The sequence below is a fragment of the Vanellus vanellus genome (assembly GCF_965231255.1).
Source record: "Vanellus vanellus genome assembly, chromosome: 2".
Taxonomy (NCBI): Eukaryota; Metazoa; Chordata; class Aves; order Charadriiformes; family Charadriidae; genus Vanellus; species Vanellus vanellus.
In genome coordinates, this window is record NC_138906.1 from 134173662 (window position 1) to 134185743 (window position 12082).

Here is a 12082-nt window from a genome sequence, read left to right on the forward strand (position 1 = left end):
TTCTTTTTTGATAGAGTCTACTGGGCACAACACAAGGGAAAAAAGTAGCTCTCGGAGAAGGGAGACCGAAGATTGAATTTAGCCCAGAGACTGAATTACCGCCTTCACCTCCCTCCTCCCCTCAGGAGCCACCAAAAATAGACAGATGGGGCTCTTGTTTAATACCTAACCTGAGAAGCTGTTCCACTAAAAGGGCAGCAACCCCCTTTCAGCTGTTTTGCCCTCGCTGGTTATAACCCGGGGGTGACACAGCCACCAGCTGAGACATATGGATGCAGAGGGTGAAGCTACATGAGCCACCAGAAAGTCTGTAATGAGGCAACCTATTGAACTCCTCCAGCGGGAGAGCACCAGCCAGCGAGGAGCTCGCATTGAAGCGTGCGGGTTGTTTACAGCCTCCCTCGCCACCGAAACCTGCCTTAGCGCAAAGATACACCGAGACCTCGGGAGAAAAAGCTTGCAGGTGAGCAAAGGAGGCAAGGAGGGATGGAAATCAACAGGGAGCCGGGCGGACAGATGCACCGACCCTCTGATGTACCCAACACACCCCAATTAATGACCAAATCCTACACAGCGGCTACTCGCTGGGAAAAGCGACACTTCGCCCAACTCCAAACAGCCAGGAATGCAGGCAGGGCTGCCTGCTTAGTAGAACCCCTAAAGGGCATTTGTGACCTATCTACTTTTTTAAACAAAACCCCCACCACCCAAGAGGTATCCTAGCTATAAGAAGTCAGAAGGAAAAATATTTAAAGGCTTTGATCGCAAAAGTTACTAAAAACGCACACAAATTAAGCCTCAAAAATAGATGCGAAGTACGTCCAACAGCAGTGGGAGTAAAAGATGACGCTTAAACTTAACGTGTGATAACGATTGTAAACATTTCTCTTGTATTTGCTATTAGCGCAAAAGCTCTGCGGTTGTTGATAGATGCTACTAATCCTGTGAACTAAAATCAGATTACTTCAGCAGAAGAGTTGACATCCAAGTTTAGCAGATAGTACAGATAAACAATACTAATGAGAAAAACATGTTGTTTTAAATTTAATTTAAAATTGGAAAACAGATGTTATTTTTTATTATAACAAACCCCAGAGCCAAAATACAGCTGAAAAATATTTTAAATTGCAAAACTTTGAAATGCTATTTTATTTCTAAGAGTGCTTTGGCTGGAAGAATGTAAGTCACTGTGTCTCTTTCTATTTCTGTAGTTATTTCTGAGTGATGCAGTAATGCATTCAAACGCAAGTTTTATAGGTGCACGGTTTGAACTGTTCTGAAAAGATATAAAAGGCCTCTCATCGTTGTAAGAAGAAAAAAAAAACAAAAACCAAAACCAAAACCCCAAACTTTTTTTGATGAAGTTATCTTTCCACAGAAAGTTTGGCAAATAATTTGCAAGAGCAAATGAGAAAAGTAATTACATGCCAGCCAGCATCTCTGCCTCTCAGACAAAGACACACACACACAGTAACACACAGATCTCTCTCTTTCATCTCATGGTCAGCACTGGCTCCTATGGAGGAGGGGTAAGGGTCTCCTAGACCGTAACAAACATGAAGCAGGTTTCTCAGAAACGGCTCTGTGGGCCACCCAGAACTACCGGCCTAAAGTTGTTTTTAAAATTCTCCAATTTTGCCATTTGTTTTTTACATAATCGGCCGCGGCGCAGCACAGAGCTGCTGTTCCTGCCTTAGCTGGATAAACACAAAAATAAGAATCCCCACGAAACGCGTGAGATTTACCGCCCCGAGTTGGCCAGCTACGTAGCTTTAAAATGTGATAAAAGCCGTAAATTGCAGGTCAAAGGTCTATTTTGCAAAGAGCGCGGACCCACATTAAAGCTGGGAATCCCAGTCAGCCTCGGAAGACGGCCGGTCCCTGCTGGGAGCGGGGCGCGGGCTGCAGGCGCGGGGCTCGCCCCGGGATGCCGTCCTCCCCCGGGGATTTGCCGCAGAGGTCCATTTGCTTTCCTCGCTCGGCCCCCTTGCCGTGGGCTATGTCTATCATCAGGGTACAATGTATGTGGCAGAAGTTTAGCGCAGCTCTCCTGGGAAAGCCGAAGACGGCCAGATGGGCTATTTAAACTCAAGGTTTCTTCCGTTTGCTTACAGTGTTTAAAAAATCCTTGGCAAAGTCCCCCTTGTTGTCCTAGTAACTGCTTAGCCATCCAGCACAATATTTTTATACTGTATAATAATAACCGAATACCTTAACGTTTACTTTTTTATGGATGAATTCCCAAACCAATTGGTTAGTATACTCTCAAACATCACGGCCTTGGTAACTACATCAACACCGGTGCTCATCACAGGTCTCGTACCCTTCCACCTATGGAGCAGCTCCCATGAAAAACAGCTTTGAGGAACACCCTCGCCAAAGTAAGGGTGGGGGGGCAGCGGGGACACAGGGGGGCAGAACCACCTGGGTCTTCTTCCCACCCTCTCCCCCCATTACAGGGATGATAAATTTGTAGCACACAAAAACCCAATTACCAGAATAACCTTAGCAAGGAGTCGCAGGCAGCGATTTTCCTCATCATTTTCAAAAGTTGGCAGTCTCTCCCTCCGCTATTGTTCGGTGACTAATCACGCTGTAATTTTAGCAGGGTCAGGAAAAGCACTGGGTTTAATCGGCTGCACACGCACCGCGAGGCTGCGCCTTTACGTCGCAGGGAGACAGTCGCCCTCAGGGAGAGGAACCAGAATAACTCCAAAGCTTTGGAGCGCGAGGTAACCCCAACCAGGGAGCGCGAGCGCGGCAACTGCAAGGCCACTAGGAAATCCCCTTTACTGCAGGCAAGAACGCTGGCAGGGCTGCGAGCACGCTGTCATGTAACGCTTGGTTGCGAAGTAGGTTGTGGGACCCATTATCTCCGTTTAGCAGCTCAGCAGCCGCACACAGGAGATGAAGAATGGCTATTGCAGGCTATGACAAGGCTGGGGCTGCAGCCTGCCCATGTACTGCTAGAGGGGAAAGGGAGAATAGACTCATTTCCCTCTCTGGAGGTTTCTGCACGAACAACTGACCAGCAGCAGCACTACCCCCGTCTGCTGTCAAGAGAATCAATTTTGTCCTTAAATAATAGTTGAAACTATGAATAGGTTCTCCTTCCAAAATTAAACGAGGAAAGGGAAACAAATGTTCCTGTTTACTTTTAACATCTGTTTCATCAAAAGGAGGAATTAAGTCAATTTAAAGTTGTTTCAAACTCAAAAGTTAGCCTAATGAAAACATTAAAAGGACATATATTTTCATGTCTAGTATAGGTATATGCTGTCAACATTTAACTGCAAGAAAGACCCATTCAGCAATGCAATTCTTTTCTACTTAGCTTCTAACAACTCCATCGATATTCTAATTTGAAATATTCTCTTTATTTCTACTCTTACGGTCTGTAAGGTTTCTGTAGGAGACCAGTCCTTCCCTCATCCACGCACCATGCTGTTCATGAGCACAACAGAAATGACACACACACCATGGGGACCCCCAGGCTCTCCCACTCTGACCTGTGGCTCTTCCACCCAAGCCAGAGTGTCAGCGACCTGCTGCCTTCCACGGGCAGGCAGCTCTCAGCCCAAGGGCGGCACAACTGGAGCAGAACTCAGGCTCAGACCCGCTCCTCCCTCAGCCCTGCAGGCAACACTATCATGAAATCACTGCCTCTGACTCTGCTCTCACTAGAGCTTCGCAACCGGGTCATCTTTAACATATTTCTTTTGCAGAATATTTTTAGATCCTTGCCTTTCAATGAATACAGCTGAAATCCTTTCCAAGATCTCACTGTTCCAACTCTTGACAACCACCACCCTTTCATGACCTTGACAATTCTGATCTTATACACATTTTGCATATCGCAGAAAACAAAGCAATACCCTTTATGACAGACCTCTATGTAGTCATAGAATCATAGAATGGTTTAGGTTGGAAGGGACCTTGAAGATCATCGAGTTCCAACCCCCCTACCATAGGCAGGGACACCTCCCACTAGACCAGGTTTCCCAGGGCCACATGCAGCCTGGCCTTAAATACCTCCAGGGATGGGGCCTCAGCAACCTCTCTGGGCAACCCGTTCCAGTGCCTCACACCCTCAAAGGGAAAGATTTTTTCCTAATGTTTAATCTGAACCTGCCCTCTTCCAGTTTGAAGCCATTCCCCCTTGTCCTATCGCTACATGCCCTAGTAAAAAGTCCTTCCCCAGCTCTCCTGTAGGCCCCCTTTAGGTACTGGAAGGCTGCAATAAGATCTCCCCGGAGTCTTCTCTTCTCCAGGCTGAACATCCCCAACTCTTTCAGCTTCTCCTCACAGGAGAGGTGCTCCAGCCCTCGGATCATCTTCGTGGCCCTCCTCTGGACACGCTCCAGCAGGTCCATGTCCTTCTTATGTTGGGGACTCCAGAGCTGGATGCAGTACTCCAGGTGGGGTCTCACGAGAGTGGAGTAGAGGGGCAGAATCACCTCCTTTGACCTGCTGGCCACACTTCTGATGCAGCCCAGGATGTGGTTGGCCTTCTGGGCTGTGATCGCACATTGCTGGCTCAAGTTGAGCTTAGTCCATTGACAGAGTCCTAGCTTTGCTCTGCTAATGCCAGAATTCACTGCTTACTCTTAAAATTTTCCAAGAAGCACTCTCACATCATCCCATGCTGCTCCCCCTTTCCTCCCTCCATCGAATGAGTTTCCCATAGACATCTGCAAAACTACTTTATTGTCCTCCCTAAAATCCCTTTTTATTGATGTCCCTCTGCTTCATACCTTACAAAACACCACACCTTTAGAGCTGTTAGATAGCCAATATGGGGTAACAACTGTTTATTAAGCCTAAACTGCGTCAGCTTCAGTGTTATATTAGGCCCTAATAAGCCTGTGTGGTTTATTTTACCCTCCAACTTCTAGGAGGACTATATTTTCATTTGGCTGTATCAGTTAGCGCAACAGGATCCCAATACATGACTGTGGCATGAAGGCACTACTGCAATAGAAATTATAGGCAACACAGACATGATTTTTCAATAACTCTATTTCCTAGTGACCATGAATTATCAGTTCCTTAAGAGCTGGAATGTCGATCCAGGAGTTCCTCGTAGCTGCTGCAGGCAAGCATCTTTAGCTCTCTCCTACAGACAGAGGTAGGGTTTTTTTTTGGGGGGGGGTGGGGGGTGGGGAGGGGTGTATGTGTGTGTGGTTTTTTTTTAGTGTGGCTATCTGCAGAAAGCAATACCAATAACCTGGTTATGGTTATATTTACCCCAATGAGTAGAAGATCACCACTATTCAGCATATAGATGGAAGTTTGCATACTACTCTTATACTACCTTCCTCTTACTTGTCAGAGCACACTGCAAGTAAGCGATACTTCAGATGTCAGATGGTCGCTTCTGCCCTACAGAACTACTCAACACACAGTCCAAAAGAGGATTTAAAAAACAAACAAACAAACAAACAAACAAACACCAAACCCCATCTCTCTCATGTCTGAGTGAAGGACTGGATCAATACACCCTTAAAGCTGTGGAACAAAAGCAAAACCTCGTTCACTTGGTCTCTGAAAACACTTCTGCCTCAAGACATTTCATGGAGCATTTACATGCTGCTGCAGAGTTTAAATGGAGCATCATAATACTAAAGAGAGGTGCTAAACTTTTTAAAAATGTGGTCCAATTCTGTGAGTGATCGCTTATTTCAACAGTTCTAAAATTTGCAACGCACCTGATTTCAACTGTAAAATTCAGGGGTGAAAGGTCCTGCAGCAGACATCCAAAAATAGCTATTTGTTGTAAACGAAGGTTTTTTAAAATAACCCTTAAATGGTGAAAATCCAGAATCAGGCACACCCAGCAACTTCCCAATACAGAAGGGGAAAAAGGAATTGGCAGAACAAGGTGGAAAGATATTAAATAAACTAAACAGGCAAATAAGGCTACAAAATATAATTGATAATAATAGCTCGCACACACAAAGACTTACGGCTTTTAAATAGACTTCAAAGAAACAGACTTCAATCATTACTTAGCTACCTCCACAGCTGCAGTAAGTATTTTTATCTTCCTCTCCCTCCCCGACCACACTCAGGTGTCAAATTATATCTGGCACTTCCTAAATTCATAATCCTGACACGTTTTCCAGGACTCGCTTTGTCACATTTCCTATTTGTTAAACTCTTGCTATTCGGAGATACATTTTTTATTGTAATAACACTACAACACTTCACTATTTAAAAATTAATGAAGTCACTAAGCGCGGGATCTTCCAAAGCGCTGAGAGCTGGCCCGTCGCTGCGCTCAGCAAAGGCAATCATCGTTTCAGCTCCAACTGCAATAGCATCAGAGATGAGTGCTCGAGCAAGCATTCAATTTTATCCTAGGAATGTAAAGAAATAAGGAGGGGGGGGGGAACCGCCACAGCATTAACTATATCTAATTAATAGTAACATCTGTTTATACAGACCTTGCATCTGGTAGCTATAGGGAGCCTGTCCAGGTTGGGGTGTGCTAAAGCTGGCACCGTAGCTTAGAAATCCTGTCTGTCCAGGTGACTGCGACTGTGCCAATCCACCTTCTGTCTTGATGCCTGCCCACAATGCACCTAAATCAGTTAGTGACAGCAAATCTATTTGTTCATATTCAAACAGGGACGGAAAATAAATCACTTAATTTACTGCACTTTTAACGTATACCTCCTATTGCAAGCGTGAGCGAACGAACAGTGAGAGCATGCACAAATGAATGGGGTAAGGGCAGCCTAAAAGCACACATAACACTGAAGTTCACCAGGGAGAGGTTAAATTCAAAACTGTGTTTCCAATAACTGCAAAAGAAATTTATACATGACCAGGAAGTTGCATTATTCCTTTCTGCCTTTCCTGACAGCGGCTAACTTTTCCATATATTCACGACATTTCACAGAGGCAGATTAGCAACTTTATATGATTTTAATGAAGCACAGCATAGCCAAGCTCTGCTGCCATCCACCCATTAATGACATAACTGAGATTTGCGTTGTATAATATTCCTACGTGAAAATTATATGGCTCCGAGTGCAACAGCTTTCTAAGGAATTAGAAGTGGGTAAAGAGAGCTAGCAGCATTAAGTGTAACGATGATTTTCAAAGCTAATTAAACACTATAGGAGGCATTTAGCCTTTTAACAAATAAACACCTAATAGCCAGGAACTATTCCTGAAGCAATCTCCCAAACTGGGAGAAACATAGCAGAGAGTCATTAATCTGCACTGACAGGGAAATCCATTACACATCACATTACCCTCTCATTTCCAAATTTAGTAATAAAAGAACCTAAAGTCCAATTAAATGAATGATGTGCAGTGATTCTTCCCCCAATTTATAAGGCAACAAGCAAGTAAATATCAGCAAGTGAAACACTGAGGAAACGCACACAATTCAGCCTCTGTCTCTTAGTTTTAATTATAAGGTTGTCCCAACATGAACTACCATTTAAAAATAATTATAGCCAAAGCAATGGAAAAGTAATACAATACTCTTAGGTTTCACTGTGGCATTCAGTGATACCTCATTGTTCAGAAACCACCGTTATTTGAACTGAATTAACTAAGTGTGAATTAGTAACATTTCTTTGAAAATTACTGTTAATCTAAGTCCATTTCCTGGTTGGAATTTTTTTTTTTTAAACAATATTCGACAACACTTGAAGGTAGGAGAGGGCTGAGAAGTGACTGTGTTTGCAAAACTTCAATATCTTCCTGTATACAAATGGCAGCCTATTTTCTTCTGCCACTTAAATCATTATTTTTCAACCGCTGTCATTAATTACCCTTAATTCCTTCTGCCAGACCTGCTAACTGCCAGACTAACCCTGTTTGCTTGTTTTTCCCTGGTGCTCACTTGCTTCTTCTGTTTCATGCTACAATTAAACAATCCCAATGATGAATCTGACACCTCGTTTCCAAGGGAAAACCCCTGCTATGGATGTTTTGGTATCGATGATCTCTATTTGTTGTCTGTTTAAGGACTTCTGAAATGACGATTAAATATTGCTTAGAGAAAGTTTAACAAAATCAAGCATTACATTTCTAGCCCAGCTTTAACGGCCCGATTCAGCTCTCCATCGCAGACGACGCGGGAGGAGACGATCAAAGGCAGCGGCAGGAGGATGCCACTTGAGTGAAGACAACTTGGCACTGACGCGCCCTTTTGCAAACCTCCGTGCTATGAAGAGCCTTTCATCTCCCGGGACTTACTCTTCCCCACCTGCTCTCATCCAGAAGGCCTTCGCTCATCAAACCTGGATGCTCCCTTCTCCTTCTCCCAAGTCTAATGCATGCAAGAAAGCGGGACGGGACAGTGAGAAAGCATAAGGGGACTGCCAGTATCTGGAAAGAAAAGAAGTCGGTAAACGAAGCCTTCGGAGCAGGCAGGAGGAGGGAGCTTCAGGAAATTCTCCAGCCTCCTCAGGGGCTTTGCAGATGAACCAGAGCCAGGAGCCCCTGGGAGGCAGCTGTCAGTGGCATTCCCCTCCGCCCCCCTTCCTGCCTGCTCGGCTGCACCACGCTGGAGGTGGGGGAGTGGAAAAACAAAGAGGCTGGAGGTGCATGGGAGACAGCACCTTCCCAAACTCTGCCCTAGGGAGAAAACTTGGGGGACGCCAATATATGAATTCATGAATACTTCCCCCCCAGCAAGCCCCAGAGTCAAGAAACAAAAAGAAAGAAGCCCCCCACCCCAACTCAGAGTTTTTCCTTTCACACGTGTCATAAGTCTCCTCTCTTTATATCTGCTGGAAGCTCTCTGCCGGGACAAGAGAAAGGTATGTGGGGTCTAAGCTGCAGACCCAAGAGAAGAATTTTGGCTCTAAGCAAGGCTTCAGTTCTTGCCTGTTGCAAATGAGCATCCCAGTGTTCCCCATACAATTTATTTTGGGAACATGGACTATACGATGAGCCTTAAATTTGCAAAAATATATATGTTGTTAGGTCCCAAAACTTTTTAATGGTTATTTGCTTTTAAATATTACTGCTATAAAGTACATCATCGAGGAGCACCTTAGCCCCAGTCATGAGGCACTGTCTGAAACGCATCAAAATCCACTTGGCTCAGGAGCTGGGGGGTTCAGTGGCCAAAATGTAAAATGTTAGGCAAAGACAGCTAAACTCAAGTAGTGAAATCAAGGCCTTGCTGAAGTCAGTGGGAATGTTATAGTTGACTTCAGTGAGGTCAGCATTTCACCCAGAGGAACCAAGCAAAAACCAAAAAAGTCACTGTTTGGGCTGCCTGTGCCACCACAGCCAGCCAAGTATGAACACGTGGTGTCCACAGGAGAAACGGGTCAAAAAGAGCACGGTGGGGAAAGGGGTTGTCTGTTATCACACCACCCGATCCAGCTGGAAATAGCAGACAAGCTCACATCAGCAAGATGAGCTTTCTGGTGGTGGGGAGGGGAAGAATCCCCATCTCCATAGTCTTGAAAATGTAATTTAAATATCCTTAAAGTATTTTGTTTGTGCAAATTTAAAATATGTGGAATGGAACTGAAACAGAAACATCCAATTCATTTTTATTATATTTTTGGTGGTAAGTAATCAAGGCTGTAGCCACAGGAAGAATGCTTTATTGGATCATAATTATTGATCATATATTAATGAAACACGTTTTCTTAAAGGAAAGGGAAGTAATAATCTATTTCTTGTACCTGTTGCCCAATCTGCTGTAGGATATGCTTAAGACCCAGTGGATTTCAACTTGCAGATTTCAGGATGCAAGATTCACCAGTTTTGCACTTAACAGTTTTAATGATTTTAAGGGACACAGCTGGTCCTGTGAGTTCTGTCCTTTTTGTATAAAACTTACACTACCTGAACATATCGTTACACAATATACTGCTAAAAGCATGCGGATTGTATATTTTCAATATATTCCCACAGAGGAATATAAGACCTATTTTCTAATAATGCATCCCCGCTTGCTGAACTGCTATGAGGTCTGCCAGGAGACAGTCTGGCAGTAAAATGGTCTCACCCACAGCAGCTTGGTTTTAAATTAAATTTTGTTGGAAATATTTGCTACTTAGTACTATCTTCTTCATCAGGCAGACAGAGCTTTAGTGGCAATTTACCTCAGTTTTCACCTCCAGGGAGTTTTAAAACATTAGAAGGGAGATATTTTTGGTGGGGGTCTTTTTGAATCAGTTTTTCACCTGCTGAAAAACAGCGCAGCTTCACCGATTCACTTGGGTTCCTGTAATCTGGATCAGCTGAAATTCAGACCTTTATGTACCAACGTACCCTACTGCATTGCCGGAGAGCAGAGCTCCTCGGCAAGTCACCAGGAGCTCTGCCTGTGTAATGGAAGTCCCTAGATCTCTTTTCCCATTTCACTGCTGGATTTTTTTTTTTTACATCACTAATAAAAACCTAATGAATCTCTCTGCTTGATCCCAAAAGAGAGTCATCCTCTTGAGCCGCTTCTTAGCTCTTTAACACACAAATTAAGCCTCATTCCAACGTGGAAATTACCAGCCTTCCACAAGAAACGCTCGAAAGCACAGCTGTCCCGCTAAGCACCGAGGCATGGGTCACGCAATCTTCTTCTAAAAAATATTTACCTCTGGAATAAAATAACATGGGTGAGGTTTCTTACCATACGAAGGGATTCCATAGGGTTGGCCGGGCTGGGGGTAGGTGGCGTAGGCTGTAGCTTGTTGCATCCCCGTTGTAAACTGCGTCTGCCCATACGCAGCCATCGTTTGTGAAGAGGGGGTAGGAAGAATATGTGGGTATGGTCTGCTATTGATTACAAATAACAGAAAATAGGACAGATGCTGCATTAGAGAGATATGCACGTACTTATCTTTAGCTTTATTATAATCCTGCTACTTCATTAACACATAACAAGTAGGCTGTGCTAGACAATAGAAACTGTAAGACAAAGACAAAACAACGATAAGAAATCAATAATAAAAGAGTAAGTAAAATAAGAACTTTCCAAATATTTTTCAAATACATTCTTAGCATTTAAAAAAAATATATATTTTTTTTCCCTAGGAGCTGCTGCGGTTTAAATTATGACTTAACAGATGGAGCCAATTATTATTTTAAATGAGGTTAAAATCTGCCTATTTCAGTTATTATTATTACTACTGCTATTATTATTTTTAAAAGATATCATACTTGGAAGGGTAAATCTGTGGTGGGGAGAACTGGTGTGTTTGTCTTGGGCTGAAACCACTGCTTCCAATTGCTGCACCAAGGAGAAAAGAAAGCACACAGAAGTGTAAATACACACACCAAAGATAAATATTATTTTTCCTAATAGAATTTCAGAGTATTAACAAGATTTTAATTAAATTCAAATATCATTGATACCTTAGATAGAAAATAATATTTTATCAGGAACTACACAAGAATGCTTAACATTAAAATCTTGATTACAAATCTCAAATACTAAATTGCCCCTTTGTATAACTCCCGGGCAATAGTTTATTCTTTGCTCGCACACAGACAACATTTTCAATGCAAACAACCTATTTCCTAATGGAAACATTTCCCTTCATATTTTCAAAGGATTATTGATATCTCCAGTGCAACATTTTATTAACTTTTAGAATTTTTAAGACCTACACTTTATGAAGGAGCTTTATGCGTGCCTCGATTGAAAACATATGGCCAGCTTCAGAGCACGTGCCTCTTTTTTTTTTTTTTTAAATAATAATTCCATAATGCAGACGATGTATTACCATATTACACTTCCTTCTCTTTCCCCACCCTCCAGCCCCATCTTATCTTCCTTCTAAAATGCTTTCAGACCTTCAAAACACTCGGTATTGCGGTAAAGATGTCACGAGCAAAGAGAAACGCTTAAGCCCAGGAGGCTCAACAGCCGGCTTCTCCCCGGCAGCCCAGCCGCTGCCGACACAGAGCTTCACGCCAACCCAGCCCGATTTCTTTCGGTATTTTTGGGTGCCGCCAAGAGCGTGGCTGGTGTGCCGGCGTGCTCTGCTCCGGGCGTTATTTTTGGGAGCCCTTGCCTCTCCGGTTACCGTTTGGGTGCCATTTCTTCTCCAGGTCCCAAGGTGGGTTTTGAAGCCTTTGCCAGGAAGGGGTCAGCGGC

At 43.6% G+C, this 12082-nt stretch overlaps 1 protein-coding gene across 1 annotated transcript in view; it reads right to left on the bottom strand.

The window, feature by feature from the left end:
• Window positions 1-12082, bottom strand: part of EYA1 (EYA transcriptional coactivator and phosphatase 1) — a 92163-nt gene that overhangs the window by 58690 nt on the left and 21391 nt on the right. The window contains exons 6-8 of the mRNA XM_082498991.1: window positions 11143-11212; window positions 10613-10758; window positions 6447-6584 (exon numbers count right to left, since the gene is read on the bottom strand). Of these exons, the coding sequence (XP_082355117.1) occupies window positions 6447-6584; window positions 10613-10758; window positions 11143-11212 (354 nt within the window). The remainder of the gene's footprint in view (window positions 1-6446; window positions 6585-10612; window positions 10759-11142; window positions 11213-12082) is intronic.